Here is a 25,836-nt window from a genome sequence, read left to right as displayed (position 1 = left end):
CCACAGCTTTTTTATCCACTCACCTACTGATGGGCACTTGGGCTGTTTCCAGATCTTAGCTAATGTAAACTGTGCTGCTATGAACATCGGGGTGCATAAGTTCTTTCTGATTAATGTTTCAGGATTCTTAGGATACATTCCTAGAAGTGGGATCACTGGGTCAAATGGAAGCTCCATTTTTAACTTTTTGAGGATCCTCCATACTGTTTTCCATAGTGGCTGCACCTGTCTGCATCCCCACCAGCAGTGTACCAGGGTTCCCCTGTCTCCACACCCTCACCAGCATGTGTCGTTTGTTGATTTGTTGATGGCAGCCGTTCTGACAGGTGTGAAGTGATAGCTCATTGTGGTTTTAATCTGCATCTCTCTGATGATTAGCAGCGTTGAGGAATTTCTCATGTGTCTCTTGGCCATCCGTATGTCTTTGGAGAAGTGTCTATTCAGATCCTTTGCCCATTTCTTAATTGGGTTGTTTATCTTCCTCTTGCTGAGTAGTATAAGTTCTTTGTACACTTTGGAGATTAGCCCTTATCAGATACATCTTTGGAAAATATGTTTTCCCAGACCGTGGGATTCCTTTGTATTTTGAGGCTGTTTTCTTTTGCTGTGCAGAAGCTTTTTAGTTTGATGTAGTTCCATATGTTTTTCTTTTGTTTCTCTTGCCCTAGGAGATGCATCAATGAAAAGTCCACTAGGTGGGATGTCCATGATTTTACTGCCTATGTTTTCTTCCAGGATTTTTATGGTTTCGTGACTTACATTTAAGTCTTTTATCCATTTTGAGTTTATTTTTGTGTATGGTAAAAGTTGGTGGTCTAGTTTCATTTTTTTGCAGGTACCTGTCCAATTTTCCCAGAACCTCTTATTGAAAAGACTGTCTTTACTCCATTGGATACTCTTGTCTCCGGTTTGCTAGTATTTTAGTGAGGATTTTAACATCTATATTCATCAGGGATATTGGCTTGTAATTTTCTTTCTTTGTCGTGTCTTTATCTGGTTTTGGGATTAGGATGATACTGCCTTCATAAAAAGAGTTTGGGAGTTTTCTCTCCTCTTGAATTTTCTGGAATAGTTTGAATAGAATAGGTGTTAACCCTTCTTTGAATGTTTGGTAAAACTCGCCTATAAATCCATCTGGTCCAGGACTTTTGTTTGCTGGGAGTTTTTTTATTACTGCTTCAATTTCATTAGTTGTTATTGACTTATTCAGGGTCTCTGCCTCGTCTTGATTCAGCTTTGGAAGGTTGTATTTTTCTAGGAATTTGTCCATTTCACCCATGTTGTCCAATTTGTTGGCATATAGTTGCTCAGAGTATTTTCTTACAATCCTTTGTATTTCTGTTGGGTCTGTTGTTATATCGCCTCTTTCAGTTCTGATTTTATTTATTTGGGTCCTCTCTTTTTGTTTCTTAGTGAGTCTAGCTAAAGGTGCATCAATCTTATTTATCTTTTCAAAGAACCAGCTCTTGGTTTCATTGATTTTTTGTACTTTTTTTTAGTCTCTCTGTCATTAATTTTTGCTCTGATATTTATTATTTTCTTCCTTCTACTTCCTTGGGCCTTTACTTGCTGTTCTCATTCTAGTTCTTTTAGTTGTTGGGTTAGATGGTTCATTAGATCTTTTTCTTGTTTCTTGATAGGCCTGTAATGCTATGAATTTTCCTCTCAGGACTGCTTTCACTGTATCTCATAGATTTTGGGTTGTTGTCTATTCATTTTTTTTCCCCATGAAGTGTTTTATTTCTTCTTTGATCTCATTGGTAACCCATTCATTGTTTAATAGCATGCTATTTAGCCTCTATGTGTTTGAATATTTTTGAGTTTTTTTATAGTGGTTGATTTCTAGTTTCATGGCATTGTGATCCAAGAAGATGCTTGATATGATTTCATTCTTCTTGTATTTGTAGAGACTTGCCTTGTGCCCTAACATGTGGCCTATTTTTGAGAATGTTCCATGTGCACTTGAGAAGAATGTGTATTCTGCTGCTTTGGGATGAAATGTTCTGTAAATTTCAATTAAATCCATTAGGTCTAGTGAGTCATTTAAGGATTGTGTTTCCCTGATGATTTTTTGTCTTGAAGATTTGTCCAATGCTGACAGTGGGGTGTTAAAGTCCCCCACTATGATTGTGTTGCTGTCAATCTCCCCTTAAAGTCCCCCAAGAAATTTATTATATATTTAGGTGCTCTTATATTGGGTGCATAAATGTTTATAAGGGTTATTTCTTCCTGTTGGATTGATCCCTTTAGTATTATGTAGTGACCATCTTTGTCTCTTGTTATGGTCTTTATTTTGAAGCCTATTTTGTCCAGCTTTCTTTTCCTTTCTATTTGCATGGAATATTTTATTTTATCCCTTCACTCTTACCCTGTGTGAGTCTTTTGCTCTCAGGTGAGTCTCCTGTAGACAGCATATGTTTGGGTCTTGTTTTCTTATCCATTCAGCTTAAAATAATTGCATTCTATAGATTTTAAATGTCCTTGAAATTTGGACATTGTGTAGCAAAAAATGAAAATTAACACAACATTCAGTATATTTTATTTAATAATTTAAATTAAACCACAATTATTTGGAGAACAGTTAGAGCTACAGTTTCAAATTGATTTAGTACAATTGCATCTTTCTTTTTAAAGACCTGTTTCCTTCAACATGGTAGACTAATAACTCTTGTTTATTCCTTTTTCACCTGAAAAAGAAGAAAATTAAATTACATATAGATAGATATAGATATAGATATAGATGGTATAGATTAGAAGCACAGGGAACTGGTGAGATTTCAGATGAACAAAAATTATGAACATTTTATCATAGCTATGCCAACAGCCAGATCAGAAGTAGAAAATGAGAGTATTATAGGAGAAAGCTGAGATGGAAGTGAGTATGAATTTCAACTTCAATTTGGACTCATTGGTTATTGGGATCAATACCTCCTCAACAATCAGCTGCTTTGATTGGCTTCTCCTACCTACCTCCTACCTACATCTCTACTAATAGTACAAGCAAAGCATTCAATCAAATGTCTTCCTAGAAGAGATTATGGCTCTCAAATTGGGTATCACTAATACCAGTGATATCTGTGCATTATCGTGGACATGGGACCTCATTACCTTCCCATTTCCTGTTTGTGTAATTTATTTGAAAGTTCTCAATTCAGATAGACTTATTCTTGTTGGAAGATAACTTCTCATAAATTTCGCATATTTTTTCACATCTAGGTATTAACCGCCAGTTTGCTTAGATTAATTTATATTCCAGAATAGTACAAATAGAAACTAGCTGACTATCCAGCGGTATTCCAGGATAGTAAAATCCACGTGAAGGTTTGCTTACATTCCAGAGAATTAAAGATAATGCTAGAAATTCCCGTGGGGGTTCCTGAGCTCAGTGTCTCTCAGCAGGGACGCTGACTCATATGTACAGTGGATCTGTGATGCTGCATGACTCCCTTGGGACTTGGGGAGCAAGGGAAACTGATACAAACATGAAGCTTAGGCTGTCTGCTCTGCTCAGCCTAGTGAACCGTCTCAATCTATTTGGGCTCATTGTGTCTTTAGTGGCCAAATCTATGGAAGTGTGGCAAGCCAACCTCTCAGCTGCCATAATGCACTACTTATGGACTGCTTGACAATCCTAGTTGAACAGCATGCAGTCCTCATGCTCACGTATTGGTCAGGCTTGTAAGGAAAGAGAAAAGTCATTTAATCCTCTAATGAACCTTTTACACAAATTTAAAAGAATCACAAAATGTCACTAACACTTTAGAAAATCCCACAGCACAAAAAAAGAAGAATCTCATTTAATAAATAGAGCATCACTCTCTGGGGTAACAAGAAATAAATCACAGAAGAGTAAAGAACTTTAGAATAATTAAATTAAATTTTCTAAGAAAATGGAAAAATGTAGGACATTTTTATAAAAAGAATCTTTTTTTTTTTGGTAATCTATCTGGCTGTTCTATATGTTGTTGGTGGGAATGTTTTTCTGCTGTTATTACCTCACTACCTTATCCTACGTTTAAGATAAATTACAAATGTCTACAATGACTTATCATATAGTTTCAGAGACAAATTTAGATTTACATTTCTATCCCTGGCTACTACTAAAAATTTAAATGTGTACCCCAGTAATTTTTGTAGATATCATATTTTACTGATTCAGTCTTGTAGTTGACTGAAATTTCCACCTAACTTGCAGCCCCAATCTTTTTCAATATGAAGAATTATTGCTTTTACATACATTTATACTTACAATGTAGAGTGATCAATTTCCATTTTTCATTATGGACTTCTAACTCCATTTTGCTCCATCCAGAATTTTCAGCTTTTTAAAAGACATAGCACAAAATGAACTCTTTATTTCTCATGCCTGTGGTATTTGATTTTTTGATGTCCATTCCTCCCACAAATAAAAAAGTATGTGTTGTGTAGTGTGAAATGTTAGGAGTCCAGAAGAATAGCACACTTGGTTCTGATCCTCAAAATAAATATATTTGTAGCTCTATAAAGACATAAAAATAATAGTTCAAAGTTTGTATAGGAGTTATAAAAATTATGTGTATATATACATATTCATACAAATAAACAAATTAGAATTCTATGTATATATACCTGTTCATACAAACACTAATTAGAAAGGGAAGAGACATCAATTTAGCCTTTCAGAAGAGTTTGGAAAAGTGCTTCATATAGGATACAAGGCATAAATAAGAACTTTATAGATGAGTAAGAATTTGCAGGGTGGGTAAATCAAGATAGTGGGGAAGGACACAAGTTATAGAGGCATGATATTGTCTGGTAAATTTGGGGAATAGATTTCACAATCTGATGAAGATATGACTATCTCAGCCAAATGAACAGTCTCCTTTCTTGACAAGGACATTTACCTGATTTCTCAAGAGTTTTTTTGGTGTTTTTTTTGTTCTGTATGACAAAACATAGTCAACCAAGACTAGGGATTTTTTTTTTCTTTAATTTAGTGGTTTATGGCTGTATTTCAGAGCATAGTTGAACCTCCTGGTACTACATGGACCATTGATTTTACACACAGACACACACATACACGTGCAATTTTTTTTCTAGTATAGTGTTCCTATCCCTATTTTAGATTCTCATTTCAGTCAGTGCCTCAAAAAATACGATAAGTGTAAAGATCCAAACTTATTTTAATTTCCCTCCACCTTGACCGTAACCCGTAGAGAGAACAGGCGGCTGCCGGTCCTTCTCCACTGGGCATCCACGGATGTACTTGTCACTGCATAACTTTCAAGATAAAAGCGCCTTTATAAGCCTTTGAAACTCAACAGCTTCAAACACTGCGTCTTTTGCAAAAATCTCTAAAAGTTCTACGTCCTAAAATACCACACTTAGAATTCTCATCACTCTCTTCAATTTAGTTCAGTCTAGTTCAAAAAATACTTATTTAAATAAGCTCCTTCAATAAATCCCTATCCCCAGCCCTCTCCCCTTTCCCATTTCCTATCACCATACCTCTCTTGGCAAAAGGGAAGGAAGAAAAATTTTCAGCTGCCTCTGTAGCCCATAGAAAAGAGGTGATCATTTGTTATTTTTTCTTCTCTCATTTCTTTTACCTTATTAATCAAATAAATCTCTTGGCTTTAAATATTTTGCATTTACTCAACTTTTTTGACATGTATTTATATATATTTCTATATTTTAAATTAAATATGCTTCAGAAGACTTCTTGAAGTTATGGGGGAAAATAGGTATACAGGTGCAATGTCATTTTCACACCCCAAGGGGATATTTTGTATAATTTAGTGATTTTCAAAACTGTAAGAAGGAAAATGCCAGGCTTCTAGAAGAGTATAAACCTTTTCTAAAATATTTTCCCATTATCTTTAGAAAGGATAAATTAATCATTAAAAATAATAATGTTTTTACTGTCTATTATATATACTATTTAAGGTCTTGAAGCAGATAATGCCCTGTAAAAACTATGTCTATGAAAAACTTAAATAAATGTCTTCAATGTAATCTTGGTGTCTTTATAGTACTAGCAAAGAAATGTACCCTTCTTGAGACACTTCAAGATGTGAATCAGCAGCAGTTCCTTGAGTTTTATAGCACTCTCTCTAAAGAAATCTGACCTGTTATAGGGTCTTAAGTAATCCCAGGTGTCTTCAAAGAGATCCCCCAGTACTTTAGGACAATCCCAGATTGGCCTCACCAGTCAGGGTGGCCCATAAAAAAAGGCCAATTTCTAACTGGCTGCACTCTTGTAAGATTAAATGAGAAGAGGAATCCCTAGGTATTGAATCCAGATCCTGCTAAGGGTTTTTTCTTTTGGAGGAGATCTTTAGAGAACCCTCTCAAATGTGGAAAATAAATCACTTAATTTTTATGCCAAACCCCAAGCCATATAGACATCATTGTCCATCCATCATTTAATCCTCTGTGCTTTCCTCTGGTCCCAGAATGAAAGTGTTTAGAAATGTATTTATTTATCTTTATTATTGAAAGTATTACATATATTCCCCCCTTTTATCCCCCATTGATCCCCTCCACCCAGCATCCACCGCCCCAAGGCCTTCATCACACTATTGTCTGTGTCCGTGTGTTATGCACATATGCATATAAGTTCTTTGATTAATCTCTCCCCACCCACTCCCCCACGCCTGCCTTTCCACTGAGATCCCTCAGTCTGTTCCGTGGTTCTGTGTCTCTGGATCTATTTTGTTCCTCAGACTATTTTGTTTATTATATTCCATATATGAGTGAGATCATGTAAAACTGAATCAGGAATAATCAAAAAACCTGAATAAGCTAATAACAGTTGATGAAATTGAAGTAGTAATCAGAAATGTATTTATCAGTCTAAACTATATACATGGTGATGGCCAGAGGGAAGCAGGGTGGGGAGGGAGGCTGGCAGAAATGGGCAAAGGAGCGGACAATGAGAACATCTGTAATACTTTCAGCAATAAAAACAAAGTTAAAAAAATAAATTATATTTATGGGTTATTTTTAAATTATCATATTGTTTTTATAATCCATTCCATTGTGAAGCTTTATTTCTCCTCATTTCTATTTTTGAAGGAAAAAAATCGGTTTCATTTGGATTCATAAAATTTAGTTTGTATTTTTCTATATTTTTAATATGAAAATAATCTCCAGTCTTCTCTGTAAGCTTCATATACTCCATTTTAAGATTTCCCACTCCTTTTTCCTTGCCCCTCCAGTCTCAACAAAATGAGTAACTACTTATTTATTTCTGACCAGATGGTGTTTACATGCTTTAACATGCTTTCAGCCACTTCCTGATACTGGGCCATCTTCACTAATATTCTTTATTGGATGTAAATTTAAAGTTACTTCATTTAATGCCTTTTTTCCCATCTGATGTTATCTTACTCACTAGAGCAGTAAGAGAAAAATGCTAATGATGATGCTACCAGAATAGCATAGCATATTTGCCACAATCTGTTTTTTTAAAAAAACAAATACATAATTTATTGGCTCTTTGGAAGAACAGCAAGCATAAAACTATAACTGTGCATTAGCCAATCTATTTAACAATTTCTAAAATTTTTTAAGTTAATGAACACACACGCAAAAATGAGAAATTGTTAAATCAGAGAATGAATGGTATAGTCATTGTGATGCATTCATCAAAATTTATCCTTCAGAGAACTAGTCCAACCACTTAATTACAATATAATCCTACTAACATAATCCTAATTTTTCTACAACATTTTCTTAGTTTTTAACTTTATTATTGTTAACACTATTACAGATGTCCCCATTCCATACCCATCTTTGCCCACCTCTGCCCAGCCCCTGCTTCCCCTTCCCTCTGGCCATTACCACACTGTTGTCTGTGTCTATGGGTTATGCATACATGTTTTTCATCCCTTCAGCTTCTTTCATCTAGTCCCCTCTCCCCTCTGCCATCTATCAGTCTGTTCTATGGATCCATGGACCCATGCCTCTGTTTCTGTTTTGTTCATCAGCTTATTTTGTTCATTAGATTCCACATATAAGTGAGATCATATGGTACTTGTCTTTCTCTGACTGGCTTATTTCAATTAGCATAATAATCTCCAGGTCTATCCATTTTTTTAAATTTTTTTTTTTAAACATTTATTTTATTTTATTTTATATTTTATTTTATTTTATTTTATTTTTAATATATCTTTATTGACTTCAGAGATAGGAAAGTAGAGGGAGAGAGAGAGATAGAAACATCAATGAGAGAGTCATTGATCGGCTGCAGCCCGCAACCCGGGCATGTGCCCCGACCAGGAATCGAACCCTAATTGCCTGGATCCCAGGTCAACGCTCAACCGCTGAGCCATGCCCAGCCAGGCCATCCATTTTTTTTAAATTTATCTTTATTGTTGAAAGTACTACAGATATCCTGCCTTTCTCCTCCATTGATCCCTTCCACCCCATATCCACCCCACCCCCAGGCCTTCCCCATACCAATGTCTGTATCCATAGGTTATGCATATAAGTTCTTTGATTAATCTCTCCTCACTCACTCCCTCACCTCCCCATTCCCACTGAGATTCATCAGTCTGCCCCATGCTTCTGTGTCTCTGGATCTATTTTGTTCATCAGTTACTTTGTTTATTAAATTCCGCATGTGAAATCATGTAAAACTGAATCAGGAAGAATCAGAAAACCTAAATAGGCTAATAGCTACTAACAACTGATGAAATCGAAGCAGTAATAAAATAAAAAAACTCCCAGCGAACAAAAGCCCTGGTCCAGACGACTTCACAGGGGAGCTTTCTAATTCTTTAAGTTGTGGGGTTAGATAGTTTACTAAAAATTTTTCTTGCTTTTTGAGGTAGGCCTCTAGGACTATGAACTTCCCTCTTAGGACTGCTTTTGCTGTGTCCCATAGATTTGGGGTTGTTGTGTGTTCATCCATTTTTGAAATATAAGCAAATACCAACAGTTACCAATATCCAAAAGGTATAAATATTGTGAATGAGAAAAAATACACAACGGCCCAGCCGGTTTGGCTCAGTGGATAGGGCGTCAGCCCACGGACGGAAGGGTCCCAGGTGATTCAGGCCAAGGGCACGTACCTCGGTTGCAGGCTCTTCCTGGTCAGGGCTCAAGAGGGAGGCAACCACTCGATGCGTCTCTCTCACATCGATGATTCTCTCACGCTCTCCCTCCCACTCTCTCTGAAAGAGCAATGGAAAAAATATCCTCAGGTGAGGATTAAAAAAATAAAAAAGAGTACACAACAATATAAGTTCTGAACTAGTAATCAAACTTTTACAGGCAGAATTGACAGATACGGTTTTTCATTTTTAAAACTTGCTCTTCATTTTTCTTCCGGACACGGTGAAAATATAACGTAACATTTTGAATAGGTTATCCTTTGTGTAACAAATAACATAAATTTCCTGTACTTCATAAATAGATTTTAATAGTTTCTAATTTAATGTGAGGAACTGAAAAATAAAAATGAACTGGTAATCAAGAGGTAAAGTTTCCACCAACATAGTACCTCTCCTGAAGTGTAATCTTACTTTAGCTTCTGTGACGTAAAAAATCTATTATCTCTCTCTCAGTTTCTTCCTTTTGTCTAAAAATTAAAAAAAAAAAAAAAATTCAAAGAGGGCCTTAAACTACATAAACCACAAGAACACTTTTAGGTTATAAAATTTGTTTTAGACAAATATCTTAAGATGAATACTTTACATGAAATGTAAAATTATCAGAAGCCCGCCACATTTCAAATGATCAAACTTTCATTGAATTATGCCTTAAAATATGTACTTAAAATATGCCTTTAAATTCAATAGGTCGTTTAGTTTTAATTATTAAACTGCTCAATATAAGCAGTGAGTTATAATTAACCACATCTAAATAAAAAAAGTTAAATACTAAGAAAGTGACTTTTAAATGTGCAGCACAGCACTGGTTGTTCTATTTTCATTAATTGTCATGTACTTTACCATGTCCTTTATCTGCTTGTGAATTTACAAGGATCATAGCAGGTTGTGAATTTTTAATAGGTTTTCCTCCAGGAAAGAAAAGGTCAGCATTAACATAAAATTCTTCTTAAAGATTTGTGGCGCAAATGTTTCACACCTAAGAACAGGTGTTACCCAGGAACTAAAGCCTCAATAATCTGACATTTTTCTCTGTTTAAAGAAAACTTAATGCTTCACATAATAAAATAGCACAAGGTCAAATCAATATAAAAGTTATTTCCAAGCAGATGCTGTAAGGTATTTGACACATAATCCATAATCCCACTCCTCAGTAACAGAAACAACTGATTTTATTCAGTTAAATGTTCAATAAATGCAAGGGTGGATAAGTAACATCCAAATATAAAAGCAAAGGGTAACAAGAAAGCTACAGTTCTTACTACTAACATTCGCCTGATAATTACTCGGCAAATGAGTGGAAATGTGAAATAAAGTTCTATCAACACACTAGAAAAGAGGGAGAGAGGGTGGAAAAAGTATGCAAAGGAAGAAGTAATTAAAGTAATAAAAAGAAATTTAAGAAGGCAGCTGTGGGGTGGGGTTAGGCAGACTAACCCCAGCTTTAGTGATGGGTGTCTCCCTCTATAAGAAAAGGCATTTTTCTTTTATGTAAGTGCCGATGGTTCCAAAAAAATGTTTGCATCTTTCGGCCAAAACTTATAAATGCATAGGTCTAATTTATTTCTCTTAATTATGAGAAGGTAGAAATCCTTTTATTTCTGATTCTCAAAACCACAGTCCAACTTCCTCTCCTCATCTTTTTGATTCCCTGATACCATGTTCAATTTTCTAATCCAACAGAAGCTCCCAGGAGGTGAGATTTAATTTTCACTCTCTGTAGTGTAAGGGAAGGCAAAAATCCTGCTGTGATTCATATTCCAAAGCGGAGCATTATTTAACATTAAAATCTTACCAATACTAGCAACTCTTGTCCATGACTAACTGAATAAAATAGCAGAATTGGTGTTAATGACGCCCATCATGTCTTATTCCCTTTCTACTCCGAATCTATGTTCTATAGTCACCCAGTGTTTCCCAGGAGATGTGAAACTTGTAAAATGCAAGAAAATCTCCAAAGTTTAAACCTTGTCTCATTCTTTATCAATAATTTAGGTGTTAAATACTTGAGGAGACCCTCATTCATTTTTGTGGGGTAGTTTATGGGTTGTCCTGTGAATTTCATCACACACAGTGTTCAAATCTCCCATAGAACTAAAATGGAATTGTTGATTTACTTTTAGAAGTACCTGATCCTTATGAGAGGAAATATTTCTGAATTAAACTTGTTGAACAATGAGACAATAAACATAACTGTCTATGTCTACTACAAACCACAACTTTATCTGATCAGCTGATTGATACTATCAATAATTTTTTTCTTGAGTTATTTTGATTCCCAGACAGAGTAGGAAATAGGCAATGCTTATCGCTGCCATTTGGAAAATTACCACTGTTGTTCACGTCCATATAATTGGGAAGTTGCCCGGCAACTATGTACAATTTCAATTACTAAAAAGCATCAATCTTTTGACTTTTTGAGAGTGTTTCTCTAGACAACACAGTCATTAGTTACTTCTGAGAGCTTTTTAGTCAAAAGTGAATGTTTCTTGAGCTTCTCAACCTTGCTTGTTTATGGATGGAGAAAAATACAACAAAAAATTGTCTCCTTACTTTGTTATCTTTCTCTCAAGGTGCATATCCACTTGGGGTTTTTTTTAATCCATGATGTCTGTAAGAATGAGTTATTTGTCCAGAAAAAAAGAAAAAGGGAGTCTGATCCAAATTTGGTGGCTAAATGCTAATTACTGCAAACTATTAACTAAAAAACAGACTGCTTTTTTATACCCCACAATACTACTAATGCATTATATTATGCATGTATGTTTGAAAATACTTATTTCATTTAAACAGTTTTGATGTTTGTATAAAAATGTTTTTACAGTTACGTTCATTGGCATAAGCTCCCATTAAGGAAATTTTTAAATAAAGAAACAAAATTCTATTTTAATTTTAAATAGAAAATAATCAGTTTGATATGTTTACACTTAATTAGATGAAAATATGTGTTGATATAAGTCATCTAAAGAGCAAAAATCAAACCTATTTAGGTTAATATGTCTATAGTTTTTGCGTAATTGAAAAATATAGTATTTTTTGTTTTTATGAAAACATTTATTTGGAAAGTCACAGAGTTAGAAGAAGTAATTCGTAGAGGAAATGGGTTTAGGAAACAAGATATAGAGATAAAGGAAGGGCCCTTGGAGCTTGGGAGTGAGGAGTGTAATGGTAATGAACCTGGGAGGGGGGCTGGGAAGTGCAAGTGCAGATATGCTTCATGGAGGGAGCGCCTAATCTCCAATTTTTAATTCTCTAAGCTACAGGTCAGTTTGCCTATCCAATTTATTACTACATTTTATATGAATATTTAAACAAACATGTTCACGATGATGTCTAAGTTATTATAAATGCTTTATAGAAATTTAGATAATCTACATATTGTTTTTATATTACCTGATAAAAAATCAAAATTAAAACATTAAAAAGTATACTTGTTTATTGCAAGTCATCAAACTGTGATCCTAGCATAAACAGTGTTTATTGGTAAGATGATACAATTAAAGAGAAATGAATAATTATTGTGTTTTACAAAGTCATGCTCTGTTCCTTTCTTCGGGTAAGAATTCCATGGGAGCCATGGATATTTACATCTAAAACCCAAATATCCATTTGCAGACAGCACTTGAGATTCTTGGGACCCATTATTTCCTACTTAAACATCCCTGAGCTTGCTTCTAGGTCCAAGGAGGATCTCTTTTCTCAGGTATGCCGCCTTAAGGCCAGACTCACCCACTGTTATATGCACCCTTAACTCTGAAAGTTGGCGTAATGGGTATCCCTTAAAAGAGCAAGATGGGCTTTGCCAGGACACTTGGGCTCCCCGGGCTGTTATTTGCATTAAAGTAGTGTGTGTACTGGGTTGAGATGTCTACTTGAAGGCAAGCAAAACTCTCTGACATGATGACTTGATTCTGAAAGGTAAGTGTTGGGAGCATCGGCAAGGGTGCGAGAAAAAGACTTGCCCTGCATTGCCTTGTTCTTGCACAGAATTTTTGTTAGAGGTTGTTAAGAACATAGATTTGACAAGGTGGGAGGCTAGATACAACATATTTTATTTTATAGTTTATTAACTCAATTTATAACTTTAAAATATATAGACAAGTGTTACATGGACAGGTATTTGTATTCTTGCTCTGAGCCCCACAGATATTTGTAGGGCAGTCACTTTTATATGAACCCATAACGATGCATGGTGTTTCTAACAGAGGAGCTATGTCTCACACGACTTTGCCTGTCTTACCACTCTTCAGATACCACAAATTCCCCAAATGGAAATGCAATAACTAATAAGTTTATAGGAGATGAATTTCCTGCATAACATGAGAGCCAAAGAATTTTCCACTCACAGAAAAAAATGAGAGAAGCAATGTTTACACCAGCAAGCCAAGACTGATGACTTATTTGTTTGCCAGGAGTTATTTGCCTATGAAAACGGTTATTTACTAAGCAAAGCAAAGCAAAGGGGGGAGCTGTGGTTAGTTTATTTTTATTGCTTTTTTCCATTTAGAATAAAAATCAACCTAATATGCGAAAGGCTAGTCCTATTGTTTGCAGTACATGGATGAGTGTGTTCATACTTATTCAACTCTCATTTCAAAAACTAAGATTATTCAGTGATAGGACAAGAGAGACCGTTTGCATTCTTTCAGCATTACATACCTTCAGACATTATCATGGATATACTCTTTTCTATTCCCCCTAGCTTCATTCAGACCAAGATAAAGGAGATGGATCACTCAAATATATTTTATCTGGAGACGGAGCTGGTACTCTTTTTATTATTGATGAAAAAACAGGTGACATTCACGCCACAAGAAGAATTGATAGGGAAGAAAAGGCCTTTTATACTCTACGCGCACAAGCTATTAACAGAAGAACTCTGAGGCCAGTAGAACCAGAGTCTGAGTTTGTGATCAAAATCCATGATATCAATGACAATGAGCCAACATTCCCAGAGGAAATTTATACAGCTAGTGTTCCTGAAATGTCCGTCGTAGGTAAGTTATTTACAAGATTTCAGATGGTATTCCAAAAGTATTAAAACGTCGGGAAATTCTTAAAATATTTTGACCAATTCATTGAAAAACACCTTTGATTCCCTACGGAAAATACATACTTAATATCCCCAGTTAGGATAAGAGTCAGAAAAAAAATCAATGCATTTTTTACTTCCTACATATTTGTAAATCTTACAATACAAATAAGTATTTTCCTCAAAAAGCCAAGAAAATACCATTTAACTCAGTAGAAAACTATGAAAATATAATTTTTTGTCACATGAATTTGGATAATAGCTCTGTAGTATTCTGACCCCAAATATAAGTACATTTAGGACATAGATATAATATAGAGTCCCTGCATATATACTCTAGTCATTTGCATAGTTTGTCTGGATTATCTTGACAAAATGAATGATGGAATTAAGGAGATTATCCGATTATTTTACATAGACTGTACTAAATTTCTTATAAAGTAGAGGATTATAAAAAATTAAACAGAAAACAATGAAAATAGTTTTAGAGATATATGTTTGGATTTAGTAAAATAGATTCTTTTCTCAGATGTGGGAGAAGTTATATAAACCGATAAAACAATAGCAATTTTTTTTTCTTGTAACAGTTGTGATAGCAAATTTTGAACTCTGCATTTCTCAGAAGCATTGTTCTGGGATTATTATTTAATATTTACTTCACTAAATCCCAAGGACTTTTGCCAATTGCCTGATTATAAAGCCCTTCTAAATATCTTGAACTTTATTAAATAGCTTTTAATAGTTCATGGAACATGGGATCATCTTGGATTGCTTCTAAATTTAAATTTTAATCTATTCATAAAATTGTATTCTAGAGCAGATGTTAATTATTTTTATAGTTAATTAGTGGAGAGGGGGAAAGAGGAGCATACTTACTCCTTTGTGATTAGGTATGCCCTTTACATGAAACAAATCTATTATGTGAAAATGAATTTAAGTATCAAACCTGAGCATTTGTAAAGTGACTGCATTTTTTATAATTTGATACACTCCAGCATTATCTATTGCATGCATAAAAATGCACTTGTCAGCTACATAAATATGTAATGGAACCCAGAGTTTTCCTGTAATAACTCTGTATATCATTTTCATCTAAAATAGAAAAACAACACAAATTGTAAACTCGCAGTCACTGTTTCTTTAAGAGGTCGTTATTAAAGCCCCAAATCATTCAAGTCTTCCATGAAAACCAGTGCTTTTGCTCCTCCTTCTGGTACTGTGCAGAACTAAGCTGAGTTTGGATACTTCAGGTACTTCTGTGGTGCAAGTCACAGCTACAGATGCGGATGACCCTTCCTACGGGAACAGCGCCAGAGTCATTTACAGCATCCTTCAGGGGCAGCCCTATTTCTCTGTGGAGCCTGAAACAGGTCAGGAGCCCTGAATCGGTTTGTCTGTTTCATAGTCTTTATGATCTTTACAAGTGGAAAAAAGGTGGGAGAAAAAGAACAGACATTAACATTAATACTCCCAGAAGGGTGGTGATGTCCCACTTAGAGATTTACGAACTCCAAGTTGAACGATTGAGTGAGTGAGCTAATGAAAATATACCTGTTTTTATGGTTTTTTACATATGGGTTTCGGTGACTATACAGCACATTGGGTATTCTTTAGGAAATCGGAAAACAACACAAATTGTAAAATATCTGCATTGGATCACTTCTGCAGTTTCTAGACAATACAATTTAATAGCAAAAGCATATTTTGTCTTTTAAAAGTCACTAGTTTGGACATGCAATGTGTGACCTTAATCAATGAATAATTGAGATTTTAATGAAGATAACACATGCTTTTCTGTTTCCTTCAAGGTATCATCAGGACTGCTTTACCAAACATGAACAGAGAAAACAGGGAGCAATATCAAGTGGTAATCCAGGCCAAGGACATGGGCGGCCAGATGGGAGGCTTATCGGGGACCACCACAGTGAACATCACGCTGACAGATGTCAATGACAATCCTCCTCGATTCCCCCAGAGTAAGCTGCCTTTAATGGTCTTTCTGCAGGGCAAAAGCTTTAGAGTGAAAAAAGGTCAGAAAAAAACAAAAACAATTGTCAATCGTTTAATTCAAAACACATTGAAAGTGTGCTACCAAAAAAAAAAAAAAAGTGTATATGCTGATGAATTTACTGTTATTTAAAGATTAAAAATTAAATATTTCAGACATATTTTATTCAAACACAAGATCTATGATTACAAAAACTCTCCAAATATATACTCTTTATCTTTAATTGTAATCTAAAACTATTTCTTTCAGTTGGCAAAAGGAAATAATGTTTTATTGGACAACAAAGTAAGTCATAATTCTACAACAAATCTGTTTATTTCTACTTAGAATTTAATAAGGAGTATTCTAACTTGAGGGTAAATTTTTTCAATAAAAATCTAATTTGACATGTTAGAAAGGGCTACCTAGGGAGAACTGTACAAACTAATCGGATTTGCATTTGATATCACTGTCAGATTTGCATTTAATCTGTCTGTATGTGGAATGATGATCCTAAATAAAACATTTTGTATTCCTTTCTATTTATAGATCTACTTTGTGTTGTAGAATTAACCTTCACATTCTCAAAATAGGTCATGAATGGTTTAAGAACCATTAGTTTCTGACATTATAACACAGGTTTTATTGTCTTTTTTTACACAAATTTGAGAGACGTGTAACTAGAGAGGATGGTTATTGGGTGTTTATGGATACTTCCAAGACAGCCAATTTCCTGACAGTTAAAAGATCCTAAACTCAAGATGAGACCACATTTTTAGGAATGTGGCATAAAAATATAGGCTCTGGTATGATCTATGTACTTAATTTTTAGCATTTGCTGTGTATTAACTTCTGAATTGATCCCCTAATTTCTGGTGAACCTTTATGATAAAGTATTAAAGTACAGCTTCTTGTGATATTTATATTTTTACCCTAAAGATCATTGCACAGAAAGAACTATGGTCTGAGGATTCACTGTATTTCAGTTCTTTAAAAGCATTTTACCTCTTTTCTATGCTACTTTTCTCTAACTTTGATTATTGATAGTGCATGATTGGAATTGAATTATTTAAAATCATGTGTGTGGAAGTATTATGAAAGTCAAGTAGAATTTTATTGAACAGACTAATCATATGCTTATGTATTTGTGATGATTCTTTTGTTAGATATTTCAGGTACCATGACACTCAGGTCAGCTGTTGTGGTGTCTGGCCCAAAATACAGGGAGGGGGGTGTTTGCTTATGCTCTTTTTGAATAATTGGGTTTCAGCTCCAGGTTACATTTAACATTGGCAGGGAAAAGAAAACCAATTATAATTCTTTTAGAACAGGTCTAAAGATGTTCCTAGTTACATAAAACTTATATTTCACATTTTATGTGTATTTCTGATTGTCCTCTAACGAGCGCTGGTTACCAAGAAAATGGACATACAAATCCAGGAGAACACACACACACACACACACACACACACACACACACACACAAACTGATGAATTACATATTCTACAATGACCAAAAATATTTCTGAAAAATATTTTATCAATAGTAACTGACATTAAAAGGAGTACTATATTTTAAATGTTCAGGAACATATATATATATATATATATATATATATATATATATATACACACACACACACATGTGTCTTAAAGGCAATCCGTTTAAAAATGGTGCATTCAATAAGCAAATAAAAATTCTAATTAAGTGAAAAAAAATGCCTGATGAAAATCTATTATATGATTTTTTTATCTGTTATAACACCTTTATTAATTCATTCAATAAATATTTCCTTTCCTTTTAAGTCGGAATTTGTGATTGGTATCTGGTAGGCATATTATAAAAGCACTGAATTAATAATAATAATGGTAATCATAATAAAGCATAACTTATATTATCTAAGTAGCATTTTTATTGGACCCTGTACCAAGTTGTTTACTGACCTACTGTATGTTATCATACCAACTCATTCTTTTCTCCCATGTTTCTTTGAAATTCCCACTTACATTGTGTATTTTTAGTTAACATCAATTCTCAGTTCAGACTTACTGCATTTCCATTCCATGGATACATGAGGGTTGGTGGCTTGACTAGTGGCTGTCAAGTGGGACAGCTTAGGAGCAGGCTGTGGCGTCATCCTATGAGTCCCATGCTGTCTTTCTCACATAGTACCTTTCTCACCTTGGTCAATTAAGTGAAACTGAATAGCAGTGAATATTCCATAGAGTGGTACAAAACTAAATAATTTAATATCTGTCAAGCACTTGACTCAGCAACTGCCACTAGTGTAATCACGTGCTCAATATTGTTGATTTGTGTGAGTGTTGCTCTATTATTATTATTATTTAATATTATAAAAGTGGAGTCCAAACTTAAACTTCCACGTAGATTGGCTGATCCAATTTCAACATTTCCCAATATGCTACATCTCTGTAGGATAAAAAATCTCAGTCATTTGGAAGGCAAAGGGGCAGAGAAAACTCAGATGTCCTCCCTCGTTGTTTAGCTTATTTTATTGTGGATCTTTAACAATCCTCCTCAGTCAGGGACAGTTTTGCCCCCCAGAGACCATTTCACCATGTCTTGAGACATTTTTGTCTGTCTGAATTGGTGGGTACTACTGGCATCTAGTGGGTGTAAGCCAGGAATGCTGCTGAATGTCCTTAGAATTCACACGACAAAGAATTATGGCCCCAAATGTCAACAGTGCCGAGAGTGAGAAACTTGGACATGTTATATGAGGAGTGGCTCAAGTGAAATCATGAACTCATTCATCTAAAAATATTTATTGAGAATAGTCTTACACCAAACATTTCTTTAGAAGCTAGATATTGAGTTTTGTCTAAAAAAGAAAAGAAAACACTGATATTTGTTCCTATGAAGCAGGGAGGCAGGCCCTAAATAAACAGAAGCGCTCTGTACATACACGATATTGGCTCAGTCCGGGATAAGGGGGAACATGTGTGTGATGGGGAAGGGGAGAGTAAGATAAGGAAACATCTCATTTGAGAGATACTATTTCATCATAAGATAAAATAGACCCAGCCTTACAAAGAGATGGGAAAATCCTCCAAGCAGAGGGAACAGCATGTGGAAAACCCAGAGCTTGGAAACTGAATGATGTATGTCAATACCTGAAGACCAGTAAGGCTGGATCATGCCAGACAACAAGGAGGTTTGTGGGAGACTAGATCGGAGGACCCTTCACTCATGGGGCCATTGACAATAGTAAAATTTTATTAGTATTAACAAACACATAACTGTGTGCCTGATCTAAGTTATCATTATGATCTTGTGGTTTTAGAGGTGGACATTAATGCAGCATAGTATGATTCTAAAAGAAAGGCAGTGGATGCAAAGGTTGGGGTGCACCTGAAATCTGAGTTCCAAAAGTGCTTTCTGCTCTTTTGCTCTAGGTATAAATTTTTCACTCTCAAAAATATATCCATTTTAAAAGTATTTCAGAATACTGAGGTATTTCAAGTGTTATAATTTAATTTTAAAACCAATAAGTGAAGGAAAAAAATCTATTGGTGCCTTCCAGGAGCAAGCATTGTATTGTCCAATTAAACACTTGAGGATTAATAAGTCTTGATTCCTGATTATGGGTGGGTTATTGTCTGGCAGGGTGTTTCCATATGAAATGACAAGTGTGATAATGGAACCAAGCACAGTGCAATGTGGGTAGAGAGAAGGAGCAGCCCTGGTCCGAATATGGGGGTGGAGGGTTGGGGACTGAGTGTGTCTTTTACAGAAGTTATTTTTGGAGAACCTATCACTTGACCTAAATCCCTACTACTTAAAACTACTACAAGCCATAAGAATTGGAAAAGCATAGGAGGTCATGAAGTTGGAAATTAGCAAAGTTACCCATTTATGAACATACTCTGTGCAGTAAAAAAAAAAACATGCTTCAAACTGATCATGAGGATTATCTTTGGTGATGAAATAGATGATTTTAATGTTTACTTTTCTGTATTTTCTATTTTTATATATTTGTGTATTTTGATAATTCTAATAAAAACAGGAAAAGTATAGAAAGGACAAAAGTGACCAAAAATATATATATATGAGCACTGGGAAGCAGGTGTTGGAATTGACATAATGCAGGTAATTGTGGATGATCTTTCCCAGTTAGTTTTAGTAGAAACCATTCTGGAAGAAGCTGGAGAGTAACAAGTTGAAGACTAAAAGAAAGGCAAAAAGAAGGTTGGACAAATAATGTCTGCATGCTAAGAAGCTGAGATGTACAATACAATAGAAATGGCATATATTGTAGTAGAAGAAATCCTGGATCAGGAGTGGGTCACGAGGTAATTTTTGAGAGCCTCCTACATCCCAGTCTCTAAGCAGGAATAGGCTACAATGGCCAGCAAGGGACCCGTGCTGCTGGTTGAAGGTGTGGACAGAACGTGACAACCACATTGCACATATGAGGTCTGGCAGTGTGGTAAGTGCTGCAAAGAACGTGCAGGGAAAATGACTAGAGAATGACAGGGGTGTTATGTTAAAAAGAAGGAACAGGGGAGGCTTCTCTAAGGAAGCCTGCATAATTTCAGAAACTGAAAATGCATAAAACTAGGCAATTTAGCTTCTGTAGACCTCAGTTGCTGCATATACAGTACTTATCTCATAGTATTACAATTAAGAGTCATGGTTGCATATATAAAATGAACTCAGTAGTAATTATAACATTTAATCGGTTCTCCATACATGGATTTCCTCCCCTTTCCCTTCCCTTTTGCAGGAATGTGTCTAATGTTTCTAAGCTTTTTGTTTGCTCTGATACTGTGCTGTTATTCTTTTATTTAACCAAAGGTTAAATAAATACCTTAGTCTGGGGAGACCCATCACCTTGGCGGCTAAACAAATGAATGCACTTGCCGTATATGAACAAATGAATGCTTCTGTGCACGAGGAGTCCCGAGCAAGTTTCCCTGCTCTCCAGCCAGTCAAACATTCAATGGTCCTTGACTGTTGATATATTTCATTGTGCTAAGACGGAATAACTTTATAGTTCCTCACCTTAAATCTAACCACCTAGTATCCTGGCTTGAATAGTTTAATCTCCTTCACCTCATTTTCATTTCCTTTTCGTTCCCTAGAATCAGAGAAACAAATTGAGCTCCATGGAAAAAGTCTATAAAATGTTAAATTACTGGAACCTGATCATTGTGGGGTCTGGCAAAACCAACTGGATAACAGGATTTGTGCCCAAACGGCCTTTTATTCCCCGCCCCCCACCACCCGGGGAAATGATAAGATACTGATTTTCACTCAGACCAGTCAGCGATTAAGGTCATCTGATCGACCGAAGCTGGGCTAGCCAGACATCTTTGCCTTAATAGAGCAGAGAACGCTGTGATAAGACTCTCAAATCCAGTAAACACACACACAAACAGAACAATAGACATCAGAAAGGAAGTCCAGGTCTGGAGAAAAAGTTTACAAAAGCAGTTGAGCAGACGGCCAGGGTCCCAGCCAACCAGCTGGCGCCTAGGACTTGGCTGGAGTTCTTGGACGGGGCAGTATTTTACTAGGACTCGAGAAGAAAGAAAAGGAAGCAGCTGACACTCCAGCAAAAAGGCCAACCCACAGATGAGAAAATTCTAGAATGTAGTTCAAGGAGATCACAGCTCTTCATTCACATTGAGCTGCTTTCCAACACATCCTATCTCAGAGACAAAAGACAAAGAGTGTAGATTAATTTTTTCATTCTTTTTAACAGTTGGTATGGGCTCCCGAGAAACAGCTCTGTGAGAACACGTTCTGGTCTATTAGCATTGCCACAGAGATGTTTGCACACAGCTTAGGTGGACAAGTGGAAGTCAGGGACAAGTAACAAGTACATTTACGTAATGGCAGCTGAGCTGAGACTTTATGAGGGGGAAAATGTATAAATCACAAAATATATGATTTAGTGATGATCATAGTTGTATTTATTTTTCTTTGACCGTCTCATGATATGCTTCAGGATATATTTTATATAGGTAATATCAAATTTATGAGAATTTATTATGATGTTTATTATGTAAGCTTCCAGATCTACCCCCAAGTGCACCCAAAAGAATAAATGTATTGCTCTCTACTATATATTTTTCAATTATTGACAATAGTATAAAAAATTAGTTCCTCACCATTTGATTGTTAGTTGTGAAAATTAATACACAATTACTTGTAGGCCAGTTTTTATTAACATAAATAATAGGTGGTGTGGACATTTTGGATGTTCATATACATTTAATGAGACCTCAGTTTCCTGAGTATTTTGATATGCATGCATGTACAGTTTGCACCAGATTATCGCTAACAATTATACACAACTACAACCAATTCAGAAGCACTAGTAAGCAACTCCAGAATCACTCAGAGCCTAAGAGATATTTCCTACCTGTGTTTGTTTCTTTTATCTGAATTACCTTGATTGGCTACTGAATTTATTTAGTGCATTAAATTACATAAATATGGATTTTCTGGTTTGCCTATATTTAAATAAAATAAAATAAAACACAGTGTTAGAGTATGTATTGAACACTATAAAGTATAATACAAATATTAGCTCATTTAATTTTCACAACATCTGTAGATAGATACTTTTTGTTAGTTAAAATTAAAAACCTGAAACAAACTTAAGTCTCTTGTTCATGGTTCTACACCCGGGAAATAAATAAGAGGTTGGGAACCCAGTCGCTTTGACTCAAAAATCTGTACTTCTAACGGTTACACCAAGAAAGAAACCGGTACACTGTCTTCCCTAGTGTATCCCACATTTAGTTAATTGCATGATTCACTACTTGTATATATGTAATATAGGAACAACTTCAGGTTGAGCATTTTTTACAATTGATTTTAGAGAGAGGAAAGGAGGTAGAGAGAGAAACATCGATGTGAAAGAGAAACCATCAATTGGTTGCTTCCCACATGCACTCTAACCAGGGATCCAACAAGCAACCTAGGTATGTGCCCTGACTGCAAATCTAACCCTTCACCTCTTGGTATAGGGATGACCCTGAAACCAACTGAGCCACCCTGGCCAGTGCTGTCTATGGGCTTTGATACAAACACAGGAACATCAAACCTTGCCTGGCTGGTGCTTTTACAATACCTCAGGGCCAAACACAACTGGCTCCTTTGCTGGGTTCAGTTAAGGAAAGAAGTTTGGTCAGATAAATAAACAAGTTTGCATGAGAAAAGGTTTTTTAAGGAAATGTCCAGATGATATACATAAAGATTTAAGACACGTACATTCAGTGAGCTGTGAGACTACCTTAATCCCTGCCTGGTACAAGAGAGATTTGATTTAATAAGTGCTGATTCTCACTCTGTAAATAGAGTCAACCTCTCCTCTTCTGGGGATTCCAAGGTAATGTAAGCCCCAGGCTGATCTGCATATTTCAAAATTATCAAGCACATTTCAACTAGAGCAACAGTCTGGTATTTCCCTGGGAGGATGCTTTAGCATGAGAAAGAAAGGAATGAAATTAAAAATGTCTCTTTTTCCCTTTTTTATTATCCAGGAAAAAAAAAATCCATTTATTCAAAAGCACTGTTTGACAGTTCATTGTGTTTTGATAGAGCTGTGATTTTTGCTGTGACCATTGAAATACCCTCAAATATTTGGAGTTTTTTTTGCCATGGTTTCAATGCCTATAATTTGTAAGAATTACAAAGAAATCATGTTATTAAAGCTTTCCTTGATTTATTAAACACTGCCTGAAGCCCTACTACGTGACAGGAACTATGCTAGGAAATAATACTAAACTAATCATCTTAAAGTGAGTCATAGGATACAGGATACATCTGTAAATGGTTTGCATTTTGAAAGGTATGTAGACTCAATCTCTCTCCCCCTATCTGTCCCTCTCACACACCCCTTTAATTTGTTATGCATTGTAGTTTTTAGTTTCTCTCCATACATCGTCTCTCACTCTTTCTTGTGTGTTTTTTAATATGTGGACATAGGTTGTGTGTATATTAGGCATAAATATAAGTATATATACATGTATATGTGGTTATATGTATAGAAACATATGTACACACACCTAACTGGACAACAATGCAATAACATATATGCTAAAATTGTCAATTACAACCCAAATCATAAAGTGATAAACTTTTCAGTCATAGGGAGATCAGGAGAGAAAGAAAACTACTTAAGGGTTTTCCAGGGAGGACAGCAAGGGGCATTGAGGGAGAGAATTTAGGGGAGAGGACAGATGAACCGGGCAGCATTCAGGGAAATGTGTGCGATTTGGGATGACTGGGCCCCAGGGATTGAAGCAGGGGTTGGGTGCGATGAGAATGGAAATGCAGGCTGTGTGAGCATCACGAAGTGAGTGGGATCCCGAAATAAAATGCCACATATATTACCTAAGGACCCACATTTTAAGAGACAAGGCATGTTTCTTTTGTTCAGACTACTTACTCTGACCCGGCACACTGCTCGTATCGAGGGAACAGGAGCTGCTGCGAGTCTGCACCAATGCTGGGGGGGTTGGGAGATATTTAAGTGGGTGATACACGGGACCTCGCAACCAGGTGGAGCAAAGGTTTGCAGGAGGGAGAACAAAGACACTTCCTAGCTTTCTGCCGGAGAAGCTTGTATGAAGAGAGGCGGGTTTCGGGGCGATCTGAGCATTTTGAATGGAAATGCCTGCAGAAAGGCTGTGGGGTTTAAATACCTAGCAGATCGTGAAATGAGGTGCACACATGACAGATACGTGAGAGCAGACTTGTGGGATAGCAGGCTGAATGTTTAGACTGACGTAACCGGGGAAATACAGTCTCGCCGGTGTGATGAAATACCCACGGTGGGACAGAAGTGGGTTCACCGTCATGAGTACTCAACACAGAGTTTATTTTTGTATTATAATTTATTAATTATTGTGTTATTTTCCATACAAAAACTGTAAACCTACTTTTGCCCCACCCTATATAATTCCCAAACAGAAGTAGAGTTGTGTGGAAATTATACAAAAATCCACTTGGGACTCTCCAGTTATTCCAAGGGAAAGCTGCCTTAGACTAGACTGCTTGGCTTTTTTTTTTTTAATTTTTCTTTTTTGCATGATGGGATTCAAAGTTTCTATGTGTTACATTTTCCCCTGGAACAAACTTGGAAAAAGCCCCTGGGTAGATGGGGATATATAGATATAAAACTAGCTGTGCAAATACGTTTAGACTCAGTTAGACTGCTTTTACAGTCTGTACTATGCCTACTTGGAGACACATTGCAAACAGATTGAGTACCTGATTCAACATAATATGTGTATGAATGACTAATTTAAGGTTGTGTTAACCTCCCCCAAGTCTATGTACTTGTGACGTTTTTACGCATTGCAGTTGTGTGTATCTATTGATGCCAGTCAACTTGGAGACCATTTCAAAGAAATAAACCAGGATGGATTCCCTCGTCTCTGGGGATCCGTGGTGGCTTCTCTAAAACTTTGACTTGTTACTTTCCTCAGTGGCAGGAACAGGAAACTAAGACATAGTGCCGCATCTCGTTTTTGCTCTAATTTAAATTAAACGCCCAAAGCTAAGTTGGTGATCACGTCTCCAACTGCTCACAAATTGAGGCTTCTGCCTTTTCTCTGGTGAGAGGCTTCAGTTCCAAAGCCTCCACCCTCTGTCAGTCTCTGGTGTGACTTTGAGCTCTCCTCTCTTCTCTCCTAAATGCCCATTTAGCACTGCATAATTTCCTTAACTACTCCAAGTTTCC

General features: G+C 35.9%; 1 protein-coding gene across 3 annotated transcripts in view; it reads left to right on the top strand.

Moving 5' to 3' along the window:
* CDH10 (cadherin 10) overlaps positions 1-25,836 on the top strand; it is a 126,741-nt gene that overhangs the window by 71,513 nt on the left and 29,392 nt on the right. For 2 of the 3 annotated variants that reach the window (XM_081132220.1, XM_081132221.1), the window contains exons 3-5: positions 13,798-14,092; positions 15,378-15,497; positions 15,936-16,103. In XM_081132220.1, coding sequence (XP_080988346.1) covers positions 13,798-14,092; positions 15,378-15,497; positions 15,936-16,103 — 583 coding nt within the window. The remainder of the gene's footprint in view (positions 1-13,797; positions 14,093-15,377; positions 15,498-15,935; positions 16,104-25,836) is intronic. The other variant, XM_081132222.1, reaches the window with a different exon arrangement.

This window comes from Miniopterus schreibersii (assembly GCF_964146895.1).
Source record: "Miniopterus schreibersii genome assembly, chromosome: 3".
In the NCBI taxonomy this organism is placed as follows: domain Eukaryota; kingdom Metazoa; phylum Chordata; class Mammalia; order Chiroptera; family Miniopteridae; genus Miniopterus; species Miniopterus schreibersii.
This window is presented reverse-complemented; position numbering and strand designations above follow the sequence as displayed.